This window comes from Halichoeres trimaculatus, unplaced genomic scaffold (genome assembly GCF_033239565.1).
Source record: "Halichoeres trimaculatus isolate MK-OKI-2021-1 unplaced genomic scaffold, fHalTri1.1 fHalTri1_scaffold_7, whole genome shotgun sequence".
Classification (NCBI taxonomy): Eukaryota; Metazoa; Chordata; class Actinopteri; order Labriformes; family Labridae; genus Halichoeres; species Halichoeres trimaculatus.
The window spans coordinates 28,854,524-28,879,234 of NW_027437185.1; the positions used below are offsets into that span (position 1 = coordinate 28,854,524).

The 24,711-nt window shown below is 39.0% G+C and overlaps 1 protein-coding gene across 2 annotated transcripts in view; it reads left to right on the forward strand.

Moving 5' to 3' along the window:
- htr4 (5-hydroxytryptamine receptor 4) overlaps positions 1-24,711 on the forward strand; it is a 185,890-nt gene that overhangs the window by 46,260 nt on the left and 114,919 nt on the right. For both annotated transcript variants that reach the window (XM_074674560.1, XM_074674561.1), the window contains one exon: positions 6,169-6,247. In XM_074674560.1, coding sequence (XP_074530661.1) covers positions 6,169-6,247 — 79 coding nt within the window. The remainder of the gene's footprint in view (positions 1-6,168; positions 6,248-24,711) is intronic.

The following is a 24,711-nucleotide window of genomic DNA, read 5'->3' on the forward strand; positions in this document are numbered from 1 at the left end:
GTGCCGTGCAGAGAGATGCGTTTACTTCATGAATCCAGTTTGGTTAAAGAGATTAAAAAAAAGAAAAGAAAAAAAACTTCCATGTTTGTCTGTGTTTAATTTTGCCTCATTGTTACCACTGGTTACCTGGAGTCAGGGACTGTGGGTGTGACTGACAGGTGCACAAAGTTTTGAAATTACTCTTTTAGATTGTTTCATAAAAAGTGTGTTTTGACTTTTTAACAGGCTCTGGGGTTGTTGGAACTTTCTTTTAACTCTACAGAAATAACCTCACAGACACAGACTTGCATATTAAGAGTGTAATTGTGTGTTTTCTTTCTAAAAAACAGCTTTTAAAATCACTCTCTTCAAACTTACAAGACTCACATGACAAAAACATCAGCTGGTGCCCCACTGCCTCAACCTGTTGGTTAGTGCTGTCCTGATTTTAGTGTTTTAATGGGTTGGTCTGGATCCAACTTGACACTGTACACAAAAACACACACCCAGAATCCACTTAATTGGTCCCACATGTGTGCAATTAGAAGATATTGAACTTCTGCCCTCATGTTTGCCGGTTGAGGTAGCAGCTCCCGTATTCTGCAAATGAAAAACAAAGAATGTTTTTAATGGAGTCTGCATAAACACGTTTTATAGCATAAACAGCCTGTTGTGAAAATGTTTCCTGAAGCAGTTTGGTGAAAAGAATACCGGTACGTGTGAATATTTTTTATTGATTCAGGTCTAAAGATAAGTCAAAATAAGGCCTAGGTTAAGGAAAACGTTTATGGTATTCTTGGCTGCTGACAGTGTTTTTCGGTGTATTACTGCAAATACTTGTGATCCTATTGGTTGACAAGGACCTTTGAATTTAGCAAACATTTTTATTTTAAATGCAATTTCCAGCTGAACATAATGTTCACTCCCTTTAACCTTCAGTGGGAACGAGAAGAATCTGTTTTTCTGAGTTTGAGATTTATTCAGTGCCCTCTGCCATTGACCCAAAGTGCTTTGCTTTTAAATCTGATGTCCAACTTATTAAAAAATGTAGAATTTAGAACCAAACAGTCTTTAAAGACCAGTTGAGAGAAGCTTGAAAAGCATTGCCTGCTTTTCTTCTCCTTTGAAATCTGCGCCATTTAGTGGATGTTTTTATCCAAAGCTAACAATACTGCTCTTCTCCGATTCCATTGGTGTGTGAGAACATTCAAGCTTTGCTCTTTTCTGGATCTTTTTGTATGGATATATATGATTTGATGGCATTTATCAGCAGTGACCTGTACCCTTCTGTATGAATGTGACCAAAGCTATTGCCCTTATTCTGAGTGTGCTACAAATACTGCTGAGGCTTAATCCATCTGACGGCAGCATATATAGATTCTACATGAAGATTATTCATAGAGACGGCCTTATATGTCACTTTGCCCACATGGTGTGTACAGCAGACCTTTGACCTTGTGTTGAATAACTGCATTAAACCCTTGTTTTTCAGTCTTTCTTTGTTTTGCTCATAAATTTCAATCCTGCTATCCAAAAAATCTCAAATTTGTTGATTTCAGTTTTTCCTACTAGGATATTACAGTATTTTTTTTAATTACAGTTTTTTATTTTATTTTATTTTATTTTTATTTTTATTTTTATTTATTTATTTATTTATTTATTTATTTATTTTTTTTTTTGGGGGGGGGGGGGGGGGGTGTTTCCCCCTTTTATTAAATAGCTCATTAGATTTCTTGGTCTTCTTACTTCATTTTTTGTCGAATCCAGTAAATTGACTATAAAGTGTATTTGGTTACCTAGCAACCTATTTGGTTACATAGTTACCTGTTTCACTGGCCTCCTGTAGACAAGTTGTATGTGTCCCAAACCTTAGGTTTTGCTAATATTTATCAGATTTTTTCTGCAATGAAAATCAGAATTACTTTACTTTAGTGATCAGAAAAAGAAAAAATACAAAACATAAATACAGAAGATAAAGCAAATGCGTGACCAGTTTATTTCATTAGAGTTGGTGGTTGCATCCTGCACTGGTACTGTTGCATTTGTGCAACATTTAGTTTTTAAATGCAATGAGAGATTTTACAAATTTTCAGCTCCCCATCTTTTCCTTTGAAAAGAAGTTTTCACATAACCACATGATGCTCGTAAATCCTCTGTCTCTATATTAACAACACTGAAAAGAGCAGGAGTGAGGTCCTGAGCACAAGCTCTCATTGCAGACACTGAATCAAATCCTCTCTTTAGATTGAGAGCAAGAGGAGAAAAAAAAAAGGTTGGAATGAGATATTTGCAAAAAATTTTAAGAAAAAAATTCTCATTCAGAGCAGTCCAATGACATTAGGTGAATGTTGCTTTGTAGGTTGTTTGTACCCTTTTGCAAGGTTATATATTCTATTTCTAGGTGTGAATGTGTGTTATCCAGAGCAGTGATTCCCCTAGGTTCATAGCTTTTGGGATTGGCAGTGGCAACAGGAGGGACAAACCTCTGAGTTTGACTTAAACACAATCAGATTTATAGGGTTTGTCACTTTGAATTACAGAAAGAATGTTGAGATTTTAAGAAGTGCTTGAGTCACTTTTATTTAATTATTTAACAAAAGATAGCATGGTGCTGATGTGTCAGTCACAGGAGATCAAATGTCACCATCTTTGCAGAAACAGAACACTGAACACTTTTTTTTTCTTTTCTGTGCTTCTTGTGTTGGTTGCAACATTTTTTTCCCCCCAACTATCTGTCTACTATACAGTGTGTGTGTGTGTAAGTGGGTGTTCGTGTGTGCATGTATGTGTGTACGCATGGAGGTAGAAATCTGCCATGGGTGGTACAGAGAGCAGAAGCAAATTGTGAATGTGCGACCATTTAGAAACAGAAATGACATCACGTCATCTAAATTACATTAATAACAAAATACTATTTCATCTGTTCAATAAGAGGGCTAGGTGTGGACCTGGGCCTGTATTCACAAAGTATCCTAAGGCTAAAATTAGCTCTTAGTGATGTCATTCTTTGAAAAAAAATCTTAGAATTTGACAAATTTTAAGGCCTGGACCACACCAGTATGGATACATTCCTAAACGCACATTTTTCTGTCCAATTGGGCCTCCCAACCACACAAACACGATGATTTCACCCACATAAACAGAGATTTTTTAAAACGGATAAAAAAGTGAAGAAATAAAAAAATATCCGGTTGAGTGGATCCGTGTAGCGGTGTTAAACAAAGCTGATGTTGACACGATGACGTCAAGCACCTAGCAACAAGTCACTGTAGCAACGGTTGCCAACAAGAACGATTGCTGACATTTACTGCCCTATTTTTGTGTTCTTTGCACTTTTTGCCCTCATTACAGCTCTACAGATAAATGTAATGTAGTTGAGGATGTTGTTGTTGACGTTCAACGTACGTGAAGTAACAAGTCCACCTCATCGTCCTTCCACATGAACGACTCAATTTTATTTGTTTTTTTCGCCATCTCCTTACTCCGTTGACTGCTTCCTCTTTTTGTTTTTGACTGCGCATGCTCATAACGTTCTTCTTCTATGGTTTTCATATTTTGCTAACCTGCCATTAATTGGCCAGTCATGGAATTGCAGGCTTCAGAGGCGATCGCTTTCAGTTTTGCCTCTTCGTATGGACAGAGATATTTCTATGGTGTGGACAGAGACCTACAACAGCTGGTGGTCGGTGATCCACCCCCCTAAACAGTCCAGTAAATGAGGAAAATAAATTTATTTTATCCTAGGATTATTAAAGTTAAAGAAAGCAATGCCAGCCGCCATAGCCTAAATGGTAGCTGCTTTGTGCTGCAATCTCTGCTCTCATTTGGGATTACAACTTGTACCAGCACTTCTCACACTCACATGCAATGTGTGCACAAGGAGAGGGAACAGCTCATTGATTTGTTGGGCAATGCAATCCAAAGTCTGCCTCTTCCCTTGTGCAATGATCCTAATTTCCCTTTTAATACTCTTTTATTCTCCTCCAGGAGGTGTGCCAACAGCAGCCACTGCTCTGTGTCCAGTTTTGCTTTCTAGTTCTTTTTTTTATCCATTTCATTTGTTGTTTTGGGGGATAGACTGACATTAAGAAAATCAATAAAATCAAAAAAGGAATGAGGTACGCCAAGATATTTTGAAGCTGTGTCACTACTCACTTGATTTTGCAGAGTTTCATCATCAATTTGTAAAATTAATGTCGCCATTTCAAATTTCTTAATGTAGTCCAAGTTATACAATCAGTTAACTTTTCTGTCCATTCATTACTAGGAGCGCGTAGCACATTGGTTCCCCTCATTGTTTTCCCTTTTTTTTTTAACAATCAGCTTTTAGAAGACTGGAATATACCCAGCAACAGGGTCAATCACACCTTCTCACTAAGATCAAAGCTTCTGTCTCCTCCTTGTTCAGATCTTTCTGAATCACTTATAAGCTAAGATTCCATGTTGGGGAATTTTTAGGCTAAGTTAGGAGCTTTTTGTGAGGACTCTGAGAAGCTTTGTAAGTATGGGTCCTGATCTTTGAAAGAGGTTACCTTAAATTACTTCTGCTATTGTGGAAACATTAGAAATGGAAAAGTATCGTCAACATCAGCTATCTACCACTCGTTTTCTATTCCTTGTAGATAAAATGGTAAAGTTGTTGTGGTATGTGGTTGATAACATAACTGGCCTTCCTTTCACAGGAGGCTAGCAGTCTTTGAATTCTCCAGAGTACATCATCTTTTACCACGGCAGACTCCAAATACATCCATTCAGAGTGGGACTGTTTGGCTTTTTGAGCATATGCCATCTGCTGAGTATAATCCAGTGTACCATGATGTAATTGAACTCACTGTCTACATGATTACATGTTTTTGGTTCCCATGCATTTGAGTGTGTGGGTTTGTTTCAGAGCGAGAGGAACAGAATGAAAACGTTGTAAGAAGATTATGTGCAACACAATTACTGCAGATGTCACAACACTGAGCCCAATCCATGTTACAACCACAAAAACAGAGGAAAAATGAAAGAACAATCACGCTTATGTGTGGGTCTTTGTGGTAGCCGTTGCAGAATGAATGTGTTCCTCCTTTGTTGCTTATTTCATTGCAGAAAAAAAAATAAGTATTCATGCTGCGCATAACAGATTGTTCCACCTATTGTACAAGGCTTTGAGCTCTGCCAGAGTTATTGTGAACGCTGTAGATAAAATTAGGATTTTGGTCCATTCCCATGTTGGATTTTTGCAGCATTGTTTCAGCTTTAAATGCCAACATGATAAACTGGCTCTGACAGCTGCCTGTGTTGCTGGAACATAATGGGTTTTGTTATTTGAGGGGTAAATCTGCAGGTCATGATCCTCCGCGGTCTGTTCCTGAACCTCTTTGTGTAGCTGACCTTCTGTATTTATTCTCTGTCTGTGGAAATTTGCATTAACTGAACAGTTGAGTGCAGTTTCTATCACTGTTTTTATTGCTGCTCTGAAAGGCAGTTTAACCTTCAGTTGCTCTTACATAACTTCAGTTTCCCTTGCTATCAATTTATTCTTCAGAGATTTATTTATGGATGTATAATTACACAAGTTATGACTTGTTATTATTTTATTGACATTATGTTTATATTTTTGTTACCAAGAGGTGTTTTGTTTGGAATATAAAGATGAATGTTACGACAGCCCCTAATAGTGAAGCCAAAATAATCAAGGCTGCCCCTGGCTGAAAAGGTGGGACATCATTTGTAGCCAAGCAAAGAAGACTTCTGCAGAGACAGCTCATGAGTGTGACCTTACAAACCTGAGAGATTTCTGTTTCATTGGTAGATTTTATATCAGGAGTGATGTCAGCCCTGAAGCTCAAACTCCCAGATTACATCGGTGCATGCCTTTACTCTATAATACATCAACAATACGTCTGCAGAGCTGAAAGTGTGCCATCCATACAGTCAGAAGAACTTCATAAGTTCCTTTTATTATGCGTCATAAATAAAGATTTTTGTATAAATGACCATAGTAAATCTACAATAACTGCCTCTTAATGCAGAGATCAGAAGGCAGGTCAATTTACAGTGCTCTTAAAAATGTCAAACTACTTTAATGTTAATGTAATCTGCTGAGTCTGATGACTGCATGGAAAGTTTTATATCTATTATTCAAAGTTCAATCTATAATAAAATGATAGTCTTAATTGTTATCTGTTTTTTTTGTGTCCACAGGGACTCCCTGCATTGATGGTTACATGAATGTCAGCGCTGCAGGCCAGATGCCGGTGATGGAGGAGCTTGTCAGTGAGAGGTGAGCAGTAATCAACTTCACTTTCATATAACCACTGATTTTTGATTGAACACTGCCTGATGATAAGAAAAATACACAGCACATCAGAAACTCCAGTGTCTCAGCAGTTTGTTAATTAATGAGGACTTGAATGCAAACTTGTGACATTTAATTATAATGTTTTTAAAAACAAGATACGTCCTTGAATGAACTTTATTCAAAACAGTATCCCACAGTAACCCCACAAAGGAAACCTGACATCACACCAGCTTTCCTCCTGAGGATGCTGCTGTAGTGCGTAATTTTCCACATTGTGGAGCAGAAAGAAGCAAAAGAGGGATGTTACAGTGATGTTGCTTAGGACACAGCTTAGGCTGTAGCTGAGTTGTGTGAATTTTTTATTCTCGCCCAAGTTAGCGGCTGAGATCAAGGTGATTTGTAGAAAGAGACCAGGAACTACAGCAATCTTTTGTTCACCTTTACAACGGCTGTCCAGGGGTCAGTTTAATTTCTCACTATGAAGCATTTTATGATGGCTCTGAGAAGTATCATCTTCCAATTTGCCCATTAAAACAAATAACATTATTACAACATTTTATCTATAGGTGCCTTTAAAAGCACCCAAGATCACCTTACAAGCAAAAGTAAGAGAAAAACTGCAATAGAATAGAACAATAGTAAAGGTAACATCAATAAAATTAACAATATAGAAATATTTATTTTGATAGATAAGATGCAGAGCGGGACAATGATTCCTCTGATCAGAGTAAATTTTACAGTTTTAGCAAACTGTTTTAGGACACATAAGAAATCAGACAGAGTTGGTGTTACTACAGAGCATTAAAGAAGCTCAGCTTAGAGAGAATGAGCCATTAAAGACGATAAATTTGTCTCTAAAGTTTTGTTTTCTGGGAATTTTTTACAATTTTTTTTGTAACCAGCAGCTGAAGAGAGATAGGGCAATGAGGAGAGTATCAAGGGAAGATGTCAAACAAATGGTTTGTCCAACAAACGACCACTGTGATGGGAACTGTAAAATCTTGTACGTTAACTGTGCTCTCATACTGCTAGACCCTGATGGTCTATGGATGGACAATTTCCTGTGTTTTTGTGCAGCAGAAGCCCAGGGCGCACGCTAAAAAACACCCCCTCCCTGCTCGTCTGCCGGTTTCCTCTGCACTCAGACGGGGACATATTTTACTTGACCAAAAACAAAAATAAACGGACTCCCACCGAAAAAATCTGATATCGGTCTGCAATCACGCTTTATTTAGAGAATTTCCAGCGCGTTACTTTCACACAAAAACACCACTAAATAAGGCTCTAGTTCTCATCGTGACTCTTCATCCTGGCAGACTACCTGCTGGCATCTGGCACGCCGCGCGCGCGGACCGATACACTAAGTGGTGAGCGCCTCGTAGCCAGCTGTGGCTCTGCAGCGGAGGTAGCACCATTTTACGACACAATGAGAACTAGAGCCTTATTTAGCGGTGTTTTTGTGTGAAAGTAATGCGCTGAAAATTCTCTACATAAAGTGTGAATGCAGACCAATATCAGATTTTTGTGGTGGGAGTGCGTTTATTTGTGTTTTTGTTCAAGTAAAATTGGCCCCGTCTGAGTGCAGAGGAAACCGGCAGAGGAGCAGGGAGGGGGTGTTTGGTGCGTGCGCCCTGGGCTTGTGCTGCACAAAAACACTGCTGTAGGGGTAATTTCTGCCCTAAACCTTGTGATAGGACCCAACTTGTTCCATCCAGGAGTATCACTTTGATACAAGTAACTTTTTTCTTGTTCCAGTGGCATAAGACCTCATAACTTGAAAAAGACATTTTTTCAGGACTTATTAAGTATAACAAGACATTTTCTACTGAAAAAAAAGACAAAAACACCTGATAAGATTCCAGTTATTCCAGTATACACAATGTACATATTTCAGTTTCTTCTGTTTTCTTAAAAAAAAATGGAAAGCCTCACATATTGAAAATAACCATCAAATCACCTGTAGACTTTTTCTGTGCACAGCATTATTCACATCCTCCTGCACACAAACTCTGGCTTGTCTCTAAAAACACTGTATCCGGAGAAAAAGCAGACACAGCCGCTGCATTTTGAGATAAACAAGTCTCAAAGGTGGGGAGATTTAAAAAGAAATAAACTACCTTCCTTTTCAAGGACATCCTCGTCTTTGGGGTTTTTTGGTTCGGCTGAGGTAACAAAGATAGTGTGGAGCTTTACTCTGTGCTGCTCACTCCGTAGCTGTTTATTCCCTCAGGCTTGTTGGTTTGATTAAAACAGGGATCCTGCTGAAACTGTTGGATGTGTTTTTTCCTCTCTGCTGTGGAATGCAAGGAGTGGTTTTATTGCTATCTCTGCCCGACTAATGCCCTTTGCCCTGGAGGGTGAGAATGAAGTTTTAATTTTCTGAGGTCATCACCATGAAGGCACAGTTAGAGGACACTTTTGACTGCTTACTTTGCGAAATAGTGGAAGGGCTGGGTGCTGGACAGGGACAACAAATGTAAAAAGGAGTAGATCAAGCCCATCCACCAAGGGGACACACATCATATGTTCGAGGGGTTTTAAATCTGTGTAAACACTGTTCATCTTACTCCACTAAGAAGCAGAACATTCATTCAAGTTTATGGTAACTTCACTGTGCAGCAGATGTTGTTATTGCAGAAGGATAGGCGGTTGCGTAGGTTTGGTGAAGAATTGGATTAAATGAATTCAGTGGGAGGATAATGTCTTTAAGAGTGTAATACAGGCTTGTTTATGTGATAGTGTGGTTCCACTATGTGACCCAGTTTTCTGATGTTATGAATGGGATCTGATAGCTGTCACATGGAGCCTCCGGCAGACTTAAACAGGTCTAAACAGCGTCAGGAGGTGAGTGTGATGCATGACAAAGAGTCACAGCTGCCCACACAGACCCCTACATACCAACTGTACATGCATGCATCACATATGTTAAGTATGGCACATATGTGTCGGTGTGCTGTTTGTTGGCAGGTGACACATGTGAACATCCATAAGTGCAGGCAGGGAGATTGTCTTTAATGCCACATTAGCATCTTTAGCCTAGTTTTTATTTATTACCCACATTCTCCATGGAGACAGAGCTACTTTCAGAGCAGGAGACACAGATCTCTTTATCTCATATTTATCTCTACAAGATTTGTCGTATACGTAACTTATGTAGTAGTTTTTGTTATGGTTTTCCATTAACAAAATCCAGCATGTTAGCAATAGACCACTTCATAATCATTTCCTTGCACATGGCTTATGAGGAGACCATCCAGATCTTAGGGCTGTTGTCATGTTATATTTTAGGTCCCCCAGCAGCTTTACATAAAAAACGCATTACCATTTCCTTTTCCCTGTGAAATCTTGTTAGTAATTAGCTTTAGATGCTATCTTTTAGGGGATGTCTGCTCTTCTTTCCTTAATTTCCTTAATTAGAAGGACAGCCTAAAGGGAGAGATGAAATATGCAAAGAAGGGACTTTAGATCGACCACTGTGATCAGGGCCTTAGCCTTCCGGGGTTCAGACTCTGATACGCCAGACAGACCTAAATATCGCCCATTTCATTGTTACATCCATCACTTAGATTAATGGAAAATAATAAATAACTAAAAGAAGTGACCCAGGCTGTATGCTTGACAGGCCATTGGGGAGGAAAACGGACTGTTTGTACGAACGGAGAAAGGATTGGAAAAAAAATTCTGGAAAGGTGGCGATTTGTAGCCATACAGAAAATTTTGAATTAGGAGACGAGACATTTTTTAAGTGAACAGATGAGATAAGGGAGACAATCAAAGTTTAAAACCAGCGAGGCTGCTGTCAGTTTTACAAGTTTGATTCACTCTTTACTTGTATGTCTGGGTCCTTCCAAGTTGTGTGTGGTGAAATGTTGGAGTTTTTAAACTGCTTTAAGAGTTATTCATCAAGGTACCAGGGCATTGCTGCAGAGCTTGTTGCGCAAAGCAGCTTTCATTTTACTGATTTTATTATTGAGGTTTTCTCAAGGTTGATAAAATTGAAGCCTATGCGGAAGTGCTAAAAGTAGATGTTTGTCGAGAATCTACTTGAGGCTGGCTACAGAAAACCGGAAGTCATGTACACACCCAGCCATAAAAAGGGACTTGTACGGCATGAAAAAGCATATTTACAGCCTGGTTCAAAAAACGGCTCGAGTCTAAAACACTGATTTCACTGTTAGCACACACTGTATGATGAGTAGGTGTGTAACGGTACACAAAAATCACAGTTCGGTACGTACCTTGGTTTTAGGGTCACGGTTCGGTACATTTTCGGTACAGTATGGAACATCGCAAAACCATTTGCTTGTTTAGCATGTTTATTAAACCAAAAACTTTCCATTATACAGCGAGGGGGGAGGCTCTTCAAGCTCTGGTTGGTCGTTAGCAGCAGCCACGATGCACAATTCAGACACAAGCTCCTATGGCTACGTAAGTTCTTTGATATTCATCTTCTGATTGGCTCACCGTGAGACGTCACGTCCACATGATATGCACATGATCGCAAAGCACGAATCAGAGACCACTTTCCTCATGAATATTAAAACGCCTTCCCTGCTCAGCCAATCATAGACGAGTACTCACGTGAATATTAAAGAGCCACCAGCAGCGGCTAAGGTAAACTTACTGTACTCATTCGAATACAGCACTGTACCGAACCGAACGGCCTTATGGAGCGGTTCGGCGCGGATACATGTACCGTTACACCCCTAATGATGAGTGATTTTTTTTCTACTTCTGCGGTTTAGAAGTTATTAGGATTGTTTGATTTTCCAATCAGGGGCACAGCTTAGGTCACGTGTCACCCTGTAGCTGCTCGAAGAAAAACTCACAGCCTGCGTCGTAGCGAATGTGGCTGTGTCATTGCACGGTTTCAGGAACAGACGGGTGACTTCTTGTAGGCTACGTCCATGTTTTAACAGTCTGTAGATTTTCTACTGTGCGCTTGGAAGCACCACACGTATTGACTGTGATCAAGATCGCCAAACTTCCTCTTTCTCTTTGTTTACCTGGTTAACTCACGGATAACAGCTGTTCATATGTATTCTTGGAATAAAATCTCCATTTCTCCGTCTGAAAAATGTTTTTCTTGATCTTCTCTCAGTCACGACGTTACCGCTCACCAGGTTTATTGCTGTTTATGAGCTGTAGACATGCGCAGTTTGAGTTTGTTTGATGGGGTTTTCCAGGAGATTCCCCTTAATTATGATGTAATCTGCACGTGCGTCACTTTCATGGTGGAATTAGTTAAGTGTCCAATTATTTCAGTCGTGCATACGGCTAAAGCTGCAGCCAAACGGGCCGTTCCATAACAGAATGTTAAGACTTATGGTTCTGTTTGTTTAATGACTGGACATGCATACAGGCCCTGGTTTTTATTGTGTCCTCAGCTACCCCCTGAAAGGACCTTAGAAAAGCTCATACAAAGGCCTGAGTGCTGCACACACCGCAATCTTAAACCAACAACTAACATTTGCCTGTCAAACACATCCTGCACTGCAATAGCTCATATCACAGGAGGCTTTCGTGCAGCCGCGGAGTGTGAGCGTCCCGGAACAGGCCGACATGTTTGAGCTATACGTCGATACCAAGCAGTCAGTTGGAGATCAGATAGCCGCCTCTGCCCCTCTGTTTGCCTCCCTCTCCTCAGCACCTCAGGTGTCCTGTGACAGATCCTGTTTTCTGGATGATTGCCTTCAACAGGGAGGTTAGGCCTCTGACAGCATGAAGCCAAACAGAGATGGGAAGAGCAGGTCGGCCCTGCCTCCCCGTGTTGTTACAGTACATTTGCTGATTGTTTGCTCATTCATCTTCTTGTTTGCTCATATGTTGAGTTCCTTTAGATGTTAATCTGATGTTTCATCTTTACATGCATTCACAGATGGAGCAAGGCATGGATGAGGGGAGTAAACTGTGCCCTGAGGAGATTATTGCAATGCTTACAGTATCCAAAGTCCTTGTTTGTTAAGTTGAAATTGTTATTTCTAGGAATCTATCAAGCAGCTTAAAGTGGCTGCATTTCAGGTCACTTGCAGGTTTCACCTCTCTAAATTCTGCACAACCAAATAAGAAATAATATTCAGGGATCCATTCAACATCCGTCTCCTTCAACTGGCTAAATGATTATAAAACACTGATTTTTCACTGTAGCCCAGAGCACTGTCTCTAAGTCTGCCGTACTGCTTCTGTCCCTGCACTGAGGAGCTACTTTTGTCCTTTGGTGACTCTGTTACAGAGTGCAGACTTGGCAGCCCACGCAGTGTAGCGTCTTTTTCACATCCGTGTCTAAATATTTCATTCAGCGGCTACTTACGTAATCCCAAAAAGGAATCCACCATTCACACATTTGTTGTAACAGTGAGCCGAGAACGTACACACACATGCACAGACTAAGAAAAGGAAGAGGCCCAGGTTTTATTCCACTGTGTTTTGTGTCTTTATCAAAAAAAAAAAACACTAAAGACGCCGTCAGAACTTCAGGTAAAGGATGTGACATCTGCCAAGCCTCAAAGTCTGTTCTGCTCTCAAATGGACATGAGTCTTAAGGAGAGTGTGTGTGAGTTAAGACCTCCATCATACAGTGTCTCCAGTCATGGCTGACAGGTTGATTTATCCCACCTGTCAGAAGAAGTACTTCCAGGAACCTGCAGGTCCAGCCCTCAGAGCCTCCCTCAGCTCTTTGATCATCCTTTTGGAAAACAACATCCTGACAAGATCCTCAATCAGACAGTTCTTTCTGAGGTTTAATGGCATCGTCCTCAAAAACAGTCTGTATGAGTGCAGCTAGAACTGTCAAAAAGGAGGAAAGTTGGGGTCATGACAAGTAGAGGCAGAAAGTTCAACATTTCTGATCTGAAAGGTCTCAAACATTCCCAGAGTGTTGTTGCAGTCAAGTTCAATTTGACATACCCAAATCAAAAAGAGTATGTCTCTGCATCTACAAGGTCTAGTTGAATCATTCTGGTGTAATAATAAAGAGAACAGTGAAATTTGTTCAGGGGTGTCAGTATTGGTGTTTATGTCACTGGATTCAAGTAAAACTGATGTACTACTCATACAAACAGGAAGTTTGGTTGAAGTATGACTTGATTGCGTTAGTAGCCGAGTTTCTCCTGTTTGATCTGATGTGCAATATGACCATATTTACACATGTTTACACATGATAAGTGGGTAACACTTTACTTCAGAAACAGAGTTTTTTCTCATTTCTTTAAAATTACCCCGAAAATTCATTAGAATTTGGTGAAAATTAGCACATAACTTCTGGCCAGATTCTGTTTTGCAGTGCTTCTGTACTCACAGTGTTTATTACAATTAGGTAAGGCCAATTTACAACCCCACTCTTGGTGAATATCACATCTGAAGCCTTCAGTTGTATCATGCAAAACATTATAGGCCGAATCATCAAGGTTTATCATTTTGCATGTGACCTCAGTCATGCATATCAACGAACTCAGTACTAAAGAACTTTGTGAAATTAAACAACAAATAGCTAACTATCAACTGCTAATTGGGAAATTGAATTATTCTCTTAACATTTCAAAGAGGAAACAATAAACCTAACTTCTGTATTCAAGAACTAAGCAGCTATTTTTCACCTGCTTCTCTGGAAATGGCAGAAATGTTGGGATACTTCAAACAAATTTTTGTGGTGGGCTGTGATTTAATTTCAAATACATTAGTCACCTTTTTACCTTTTAATTTGGAGTAAATTTCAAAGAAATTAAAAAAAAACAAAAAAAAAAACCTGTAACCTACCAATTGTGACTTGCGACAATAAATTTGGACATTATTTTAAAGAAGTTGTGTGCTAATTTCAAATAAATAAGAAAAAACTGTCTAATAATTACCTAAGTGGACCTCTAAAGTGAAGTTTTACCGATCAGTGTTAGTTTTAATCCTTTTCTTGTGGAGCAACCTCAAAGTCCCTAATTATGGGATCTTAGGATTTAAAGGGTTAAAAGTAGGGATGTCCTGATACAGATTTTTTAACTTCTGATCTGATGTTTTTATGATATTTTTTGCTGAAACCCATGCCGATCCAATAAGTCACCTTTCTCTGATAAATCCCGTACTCCGTTGGGTGATTACTTTGCCAATGACAAATCATATTTGTTGTATTAAAGTGAGTCTTGTTGGTACCTCCTCAAGGAACACTCACTTTACAAATGTTGCAAGATGCTGTTTTACTTTTAATTGCTTTCCAGAGAGAAGTAGTCTCGCACAGCGGACAGGTTTGGTTTGATTTACAGCAGCCGTAAAGCGTCACCAAAGCGGGCGCCAATACCAATCAGTGTATTGGATTAGGACATCCCAAGTTAAAAGTATGGAAGGATCCATTTGACACTTATTTCACTATTTGTAAAAGCTGTTTCATTATAAATTTGTTTAAACAGAAAATAGGACCCTTTTGTGAGGACATAACACTCTTCTTTTGGAGTTATGTGCTACGCATTCAGAAATGATTAAAAATTCAAAAAATGAAAGAAAAAAGAAAAAAAATTGGACCAGTTTTCCAGACCTCAGTGGGGAGGTTAATTTGCGGCACAAACTCTCTTTTCCTCAGTTAAACTTTGGTTCACTTCACTGGGGTTTAATATGTAGCCTAGATGAGAAGGGGTCTTAGTTGTATAACCACAGGGAGTAGCATTAAAGTTGCAGGACCACGCTGCGCTCTGTGTTCAGAACCTGGCAGCTGGAAAGGAAAGTTAATGGTACTGTTAGCTGTGCGGCTAACAGTTTCCACCCTTAGCACAGCTGCTTGCTCACAAAAAGCTTCTTTTATTGTATTTAGTTTTTAAAAGTGCAAATGCGGTGAAAATGTGTTAAAATGTTCAAGTTTCAAATAATAGGAGACTTTCCTTACCACAGAGTGCTCTGCACAGGGAGGCATTTTAGTTTCAGAAAAAAAAACAAAAAAAACTTTTGTGCTGAATAGTTTTAATCTTCATTTTCCCACTTTCATCCCTCACCAAGCTCAAGACTCCCAAACCATTCATCACTCGGAAACACTGAATATTCATTCTGCTGCGTTAATACAGCACAGGACAGAAGCAGGATAAATGAAGCGAGCTGCTCTCCTAAAATGTCACCGCTGCTTTAGATGCAGAGGAGAAGTTCAGCTCTGTTTTTTAACTCACAGAAATGTGAGAATGGAAAGTTTTGATTGTTTGCCTGCTTCTCTCGTAGAATAAATGTGTCACACTTCATGTTGAAGTGTGGAACAATTAGCTAATTTGTGCTGACAAGTAGCTCTGAGATAAAGTCTACCCATTGTTTTCACACAGAGCTGGTCTCTTTGATACTCACTTAATAAGGACTGCTGCTAAGAGTGTAGTAATCACAGTGTTACACACACAGACTCATTGTGAGTAACACAAAAATACAGTCACATCTTACACACACACTTTCAAGCTGAAGAGCGGGGTGTATTTTGATGATGGGGAGGAAAAATGGACACCCCGCTGTTCGCTTCTGGTTTCTGTGTTGTGGTTTGACTCATCACCAGCCGTCTCTGTATCACCAGCAGAAATCTGCAGCAGATGATTCTTTTGAGCTGAGATTTTATAAGTACAAAGAATTTACTTTTGAAGTTTGCACAGCCAGTGCAAAGCTTAATCTGTAAAGTAATCAAAGGAATCATCTCTTTTTGAAGCTTTCTCTGCAGAGAATCTATTTTTTCTTCAGGTGGAGAGAAATGATTCTGAAAAGGATGCATGGAGAGTCTGACTTTAGTGTCACTGTTAAAGGAGGTGAAAAACACAAATAATGAAAAGATACCAGCCCAAAAACCCAGTTTGAAACAAAAAGAAAAGATCATGTGGATACCAAACTTGCTCCATGGTGCATTAAGCTCAACGATTTAACCTGATGTGTTTTAAGGGGATTTCCAACAAGCGTCTGATAGTTTGTCCATTCTGAGAGTAATTTTCTTTTTGTGCATCACAGCTCTGAATTTTTAGTGGTAGCATCTTAAGAGACTCAGGATTATTCTCACGTTTAATCCTCACAGGAGATCAGAAATGAGCACGCTGAGTAGCGACATGTTTTCCTGATCATTATCAGAAAGGTGTGACATATTCAGTCTACCTGTAAAAAATCAAATCCCATCAATTACATGCAGAGAGACCAGAGAGATATTCAAATCCTGCGGGAAAGGAAAGGTGTGTTGAATATCACTGAGCTTCGTGGTTAAGATAAGAATGTAGCAGACAGATAACCAGCACTAAAAATGGACTGTTAGTATTTCAAATCACAGTTATCTTCTGTGGTAGAATCATTAACTGAGATATCTCTGCAGAAAGCTCATTAAAGCTCACTTTGAAGCTGTTAGAAAGCCTGCGCACTGACCACAAAGACCAGGTGTACAGTTTCCTCCAGATGTCCCTTCCAGAAGAAGACACCTGTTCTTAAATAACATGAGCTAAGATGAAACTGTAGACAGGCGCCATAGTTTATTTAAAACCAGCTCTTATCTGAGCACATGATGCGGCTAAATGTATCGACTCATCAAAGACTCAACTGCACGTAGCATCCCCAGTGTTCAGCTGTCCTCGCAGTGGTACGTCTATTTTCTGACAAAAGCAGAATTGTGTCTTCTTTTTTTGTGCCAAAGTAGAAACCTTTGCATTTTTTTGTGTATTCACATTCCTGGTTGTGTACACCTGAGGATCCCAAAAGCTCAAACTGAAAGTCAGTAGCAACAGCAGAATAAACTGTTTGGTATCAGCAAAGAAGATTTGGCCAATATTTCATGGATGCCACACACATACTCAGCTCTGCTGCTCACCCCACAAATACATGCTCCTTACAAAAGTAGCACCATTTAAAAAAGAAATAAACAGGATTTACGGCAGTATAAGATTTATGCCAAGAAGTATTGTTACAACAGAGAAATAATCAGCAGAACACCACATTTTTTAACTTTGTTTTAAGTTTGAATCGTGGATTTATTTCTCTTGATCTAACCTGAAAAATCAGATTTACCTACCCCCCCCAGATACTTATTTGTAGGGATGTCTCGATATTACATTTTCACTTCCGATACGATACCGATACTGCAGCATTGAGTATTGGCCGATACCAATATTAATCCGATACGATATCAGCATTAAACATGCATACTTTTATTACTTATTTTGTAGTATGTCTGTCATGTTAGAAAATGCTTGATTAAGTGATATTATTCAAAGAACAGTAATCAGCAACAGTAGGTATGAGGAAAAACTGACCCATTTATCATTAACCAATGGGTAACAGAAATTTTAACATTAAACATAAAAATACTAGTAAATGAGTAAAATAAAGAATAAATTAGAAGACCCACAAAATAACTTAAATAAATCAAATAAAAACAGCAGGAGCAGAGTCTGCAATGGACTGCTTATATCAGAGATTTTAGATGCATTCCGATAGGATACCGATATTTGTTTTTTTGCTGATAGCGGACCGATATCCGATATTAATATCGGACTGGGACACCTCTACTTATTTGTAGTCTTAACAGTTGAAAAGACTCCTGCTTTATGACTCATTAGACTCCCCTGACTTCCAAAACACTGTTGACTGGAGCATAATTAATTGTACTCAACGAGCATCTAAAGGTAAAATATAAGCACCCAGTGCTTGTGTGCTCCCTGCAAAAACTGAAATCTTATCAAGTGTTTTTTTCTTATTTTAAGTGAAAATTGTCTTATCATACTTGATATGAGCCACATCCACCTAACCAGTCCAGGACAATGTATTGTTTCAAGTCATTTAAGGAGAAAAATGAGGTCTGAATTGCTTGTAAAAAGTCAAAAAAATTGCAGATGGAACAAGAAGAAATTGCTCAAAAATTTGCTTGACACCAGAATAATGTCAGAATACAAGTAACTTTTCTCTTGTTCCATTGGCAGTTTTTTTTTTCTTGCTTGTTACAAGAAAATCAGGGCTCATTTTGTCTTAAATTTATTGAAACAAGACATTTCTCTGGATTTACAAGTTGAATGTGGCTCATATCAAGTCTAAAATGACATTTTCTAAAAAAAAGACAAAAACACTTCATGAGATTTCAGTTTTACAACCAAATGTGCAACTGTATTGATTTCTTTCTTTTTTTTTTTCATGGAGACAATTTGTAGATGTATGAAAAGTAATCAGACAAGTTTACACTGCAAAAAAATGAAACCTTCTCAGGTGTTTTTGTCTTATTTTTAGTAGAAAATGTCTTTTTAGACCTAATATGATCTACATTCACCTGACAAGACCAGAAAAAATGTCTTGTTTCAAGTTATTTAAAGACAAAAATGAGTTCTGAGTTGCTTGAAACAAGTTTAAAAAAATCTGCCAATGGAATAAGGGGAAAAAAAACTTGCATTTAGACATTATTCCAGTTTTAAGCAATTTTTTCTTGTTCCATTGGCAGAATTTTTTTACTTGTTACAAGCAATTAAGACCTTATTTTGTCTTTACATAACTTGATGCAATATATTTTTCGAGACTGATCAGATAAATGTGGCTCATATCAAGTTTAACAAGCCAATTTTTACTTAAAATAAGACAAAACACTTGAGATTTCAGTTTTTTGCTGTGTATGAATAAAACCCTCAGCCTTGATGTGATTCGTAAACACCATATAATAAAAATTCAGCATTTCTAGTAAATTTCTAAGGAGGGTGCTGAGTAATTTGCCTCTGAGTTTTATCTTGTGGCCTTTTCCTTCCAGCACGTCTCGACGGACCGTGTCCCTTTCTTAAGGTTACAAATCTGAAAGGCAAATCTCATCTCTTCTCTCTTGGATGAGAGCCGGCAAGTTATTGACCCCAAATTAAGGCTCATTTTCCAAAATCTATTTAACGCAGGCTGCAGGGAGGAATAGTAAGTAGGCTGGCTGTCCTTCAACAGAAGGAGCAGCTTGTAAAAATCTTGCTGAGGTGTCCTTGTGGGAGAAACTGATGTCCTGTGCAGCCTGAAGGTGTGTTGCCCTAACCTGACTCTGATCTCTGATAAAAACATAAATGTGAGCAGTTTAGTCTGTAAAAGGCATCCTGGTGATAATTTGTGTGAAATAGATTTGTAAAGATTACTGCATGAGAAGCAGTGGATGATTTTTTTCTGTCTTTCAGGGTTAAAGTATTTCATTCATGACGTTCAGAAATTAATCTTTCCTGCTCACCTCACAGGCTTTCTTATCTAGGTATCTACGACTTCATGTCCCTGCACAGTAGACGACATGAAATGCCTATTTAGTGAGCTAATACATGAGCTGGTGATAAAAACAATCCTTCTATTGGGATCAAGGGTGTGAACAATAAATTAGATGTTTTTAAACAGCAGGTGGGAATTATAGATCAACAGAAGTCCAATTTGGGATTCTTGTTTCACTTTAATTTAAATAAAGAATGAAAGTTTATGCAAATGTTGAGATTCACTGGTTTATTTAATTTGATTTATGTGCAGTTATTCATGAATTGGGAATAATTGCAGAGTCTCATTAGAAAGTCCATTAGAGAGTCTGGAGCAGCCTCGAACCAGATAAATAAAGATGTGATGAAGGAAACAAAAAAATCGAAGAGCCGACTCAGACGCACTCCTAAAAACACACATCCACCCCCCCATTTAATGAATACATCAAAACATGAGGTTTGCGTCACAGTTTCTTTTATAAACAGATAAAAAATCAATGTTCCTTCCTTGATCCCACCTCATTTAAAATCCAATACGCAGCTCTAAGCAAGGCCGGCAGTTTCTGCCAGTTTAAGCATTTGGTGCTGTTCTTCTCACGACTCGCAGCGCGGCTCCGAGCCAGCGAAGTGGCGTTTTAGTTAAGTGTACATACTCTGGGTTTGTTTCTCGCCTACATGTGTTTGATGTTTTGGGTGACTCTGTGCCAGCCTGACTGTAGCTGAGTGGGAGGCAGTAAGGATGCAGAGAGCTGCTCTTCTGTCATGTTAGTTCAGCTCTGATCAAGACGCAGGATGCAAAGTGCAGGTGGACTCTTTGTTATGAAGTTTAGATTTCTTTCCTTTGGGAACAGATTTACTGATGCTCTTCATTTTCTCAGGGGCTGCCAGCCGAGATTCTTCACATTTCACCAAAGCTTGTTTCTTAACTTTCTGACAGTTTATGAAAGAGGGAGTACATGGAGTTGTAGAGTTTATTTCCCATCCCAATATGTTTCTGCCTCTACAGTGTTGATTGTGTCGACATGCTTTGCAGTCCATCAGCTCTGTTCTCTCCATCTCCAGCTCGTTTGAAGAGAGATTAAAGGAAAGACAGCATCAAAACAGTGTTCACACTTTATTGACCCGTTATTGCTGTCTGTGTTTTTGTTCTTCTTTTAATAGCTGGCCAAATATCGGCTCCTATCCAGATGTTTTTCAGCCTCTCATCCAGCACAGGGTTTAAGAGGAGCAGACACAAACATCACACTGGTTTAGGTTGCAGTTTGAGGGTCTTTTCATATTTAAAGCATTGAACAAAATCACACTAAGGTCTTTTATCTTGTGTGTGTGTTGTTGCTTCCATCAATTTTTAAATGATTTAATTCCAGAGTTGGATGAACTTGCTGATCTGATCTGTTCGCAGAAATGTTTAAATGCATTTAGCAACCAAGTGGAAAACAACTTGTTGACATTTTTTTTTATACACTATGACTTAGCTTTGCAGACTTCTCCAGTTCTAACTTTTAATGTGGCTTTTCAGAGAAAAGTTTTCAGAGTCCAAAGTCTTGTAATTTTTTTAAAACTGAAAATCTGATTCAGTCCCAGCAGTTTAGTGATTGAACCAGTCGCCCTCTTGGTGTTCACTTTCATAAATGATTCATGTTAGAAAACAAACAAAATCAAATTAATTCTTCAATGAATCATCACAGGCAGTTGATGAATGGAACAGCTCAGGGAGGCTTTAATTCCAGCTACACAATCCAATTTGAAACAACATTACAGATTAGTTAAGCATTTAGATAAGACAATTAAATTTACAGAGGTGTTTATTAATGTGCTTTTGATCGAACAGCATAGAAGGAGCCCAATGAAATCAATTGTTACAATGAAATCCCTCACACAAACAGTGCCTTTCTCACCTGATGATGACTCTAGTCCAGCTTGGTGAAGATAAGTTTGAAAGATCTTCAAATAAGTTTTAAATAGTTGCGATTGAATATCAAATAGTTTTTTTTGCTAAAAACCATCCCAATTGTTTACCCAACTTGTGTTCCTTGTTTGGTGTTTCTGCCTGACAGAGCACACACATAGACAGCAACAAGTGGTTTCTGAACAGTTTTTACAACATATTCCAAAAACTAGAGCTGATGATCAACCCCACAAACTTCATTCAGATTTTTTTCTTTTTGGAGTCAAATCAGGTGTAGCCATTGATTGTCCCATTATGTGCAGCTGGGTTTAAAAACTATCATCGAGACAAACAAGGCCGCAGCGACACTGCTCAGCAGTCGTACAGCGATAAAAAATGATTGGAGCAAAACAATTATGAGACGGTAAAAACAATAACTCGTAAAGACAGCAGGTGAGGAGGGGAAGCATTAAGGAGTGAATCACAAACAAAGAATGTGTTTGGGGAAATAAACGGTAACTATGAATCCAAGTATCAGAGACTCAGGATGAAACTTAAAGGAGGTTAATGTGGAATTTTGCGCTTCGATACAGTTGTGTCCCTTGATTACTTCCCCCCTGCTCTAACAGTGAGGTCTCAGACTTTTTCGTCTTTACCTAAATCCTCTCTGAGTTAACTTCTATTCATGGATATCAACCAGTCCAGGTATTCACACCTTGGACTGGCTGATGACTGCTCTATACAAACTCTCTCAGCTGATAAGTTTTGCCATGGCTGCTGTTTTTAATTAATGACAATGGGAAACACATTTTTTTTAGTTAGGTCTGACAGCTGTTTTTAACTAATTTTTGGGTGTGGAATCCAAAACAAATGTCAGTTTTTCTTCTTCACAACAAGTTTTTGAACTACAGAGTCCCATCCATCCATCCATCCATTTTCTTAACCCCATATCCTGTTTAGGGTCGCGAGTGGCTGGAGCCTATCCCAGCTGTCATTGGGCAAGAGGCGGGGTACACCCTGGACTGGTCACCAGCCAATCGCAGGGCTGACCTAGAGACAGACAACCATTCACGCACACACTCACACCCAGGGACAATTTAGAGTGCTCCGTTAACCTGGTGAGCATGTTTTTAGACTGTGGGGGGTAGGCGGAGTACCTGGAGAGAACCCACGCATGCACGGAGAACAAGGAGAACAGAGAACATGCAAACTCCACACAGAGCAGGGAATTGAACCTGTGACCTTTTTGATGTGAGGCTGCAGCGCTACCTGTTGCACCACCGTGCAGCCCCTACAGGATCCCCGTTTCTTAGATAGTATGAAAAATACTTTGCTTAACAGGTTCGTCCTTGTTTTATAAAAATCTTCAAATATTGACATATAATGAAATATGAAAGAAACAGGCATAACTGCAATGTTTATTTAACTATTTTATGTTTTTACAAAGGATATGGCTACTGGAGGAGCTGCATATATACCTATGTAAATAAAAACTAAGATGGAATAGTAACAAGCTTTGAAAACTAAAAAAAACATCATTTAAAAAAATAGAACTTGGGACGGTATGACCATAATTACAAGGTTAAGAGAAAAGCCAGCACTAATACGCTTAAATCTAGCTTTCTGTTTGCAGATATTGACAGTACTGACCTATCGGGAGCTGCTCACACCTCTCACTGCACTGTCTCAGCTGTGACTGCACAAACAAGTTGCCACGAAGCTTTAGACGAGTCCAATCATGAACAGCTGTTAAGTCTTACTACAGCTAATCAGGAGAAGTTTGCTGATCTGGAGGGCAAGCTTTGGAGAGAAAAACTTAACATGCTAGAAATACTAACTGCAATTTTAGAATCAGCATGCCAATTTTAGTTTTACTCAGCATAAAAATGTAACTCAACAGATTTTTTTTTCAACTAGTTCCCCAGTGCTTTATTTCATGTAATAGTCTGTGTGAGTATTTGAAGTCTTTAAACCTTTATTTACACTTAAGGAGAGCAGATGGCAGTCATCTTTAAAGTTAAAAAAAAACACTGTCTTCCTCCACACGTTTCTTTGTTCATCTTCAACACAAGTTCTTAATGAAGATGAGAGAAACTTGTGATCTCTTTGTGCTTAGGAAAGAAACTTTCTCCCCACATCAAGATTGAAACTGACCAAAAATGTATGTATGAAACCTTGAAGTGTCTTTTATGTGTTTATTTTCTATACAAGCACTTTATATAACAGCTTTTTATTTCAGAGGGCAACCCTACTGCAAACCGGATTAGTCACTGAAATACTGTTCATATTTAGCCTTGACGTCTGAATAAAAACCCTCTAATATACTTTCACTCCTCTTAACACAGACCTGAAAGACGGAGAGAGTTTGCTCTGGTAAATGACTTAAAGTGTTTTGATCTTTATTTATTTGAGAAGAAAAAATTTACTTTTTGTGTTTGAGAGTGTCAGTGGGGCACCCAGTGTGGGTGTGTTTTGGTCTTTCAGCCTAAAACCAACGAGTTGAAGCTAATTCAGAGGTTGAGCGGGTGTGAGGTGTGTTGTTGAAACCTTTGACCATATTTTACGTCATTTGCAAATCAAATGTCACTCAGCACACCCAGCAGCAAACCACGGAGTCTTCCCAGATTGATCCAGCAAACATGCAATCAAAATTCTACCAATAATAGATGTGTCGCATTATGTTAACACCCTGCAGAGAACAAGGAGTTCACACTTTGGCTCTGCTACTCGGCATAGACGTGTGTGTTTGTGTGTGTGTGTGTCTGTAGGTGGTGTGCTGGCTTACATTGATTATTACAGCAAAGCTGCTGCATGCTGAGAGTCGATGTGTCACGGCAGCAAATCCCCCAGATCAGTCAACTTTCCGGGCTCTGTCTCCATCACTGTGCCTGTTATCACAGGATCATTAAGAGCGGCAGCTGGATGCTGGAACATTCCTATAAACCATGACTCTTACAGTCTGTCTCCTGGGGAAATAACAAAGTACAGGACTGGCTCAAGAGTAAAGTAATATCCATTTTGGACAGATGGAAGGTCTGGGTGCTAAAGAGAAAGGAGATTTTCACATCAGTTGACCCTGATTCCTCCTACCTAGAGTGAAATTTGAGATTCTGACTGTGCAAATGCACTGAGACAGAATGATGAATTCATGCAGGTCATTCACACCAAGGTGAGGTGGAGAAAAGTGTGCAGACACCACTCCAGCTCTTCTCTCCGTCATCTCTTTGTTCATGTGCATTTTTCCACTTCTTTCTCACTGCTTCATCTCGATCTTTGTCTGGTTTCTATAACTTCACTTTCTGTGTGTTTCTTTCCATTTCTGCAAGTATTATGCCTCTCCTCTCAACGTACCTCTGGCACACCCTCAACTTTTTTCTGAGCTCATTTTTGGGATT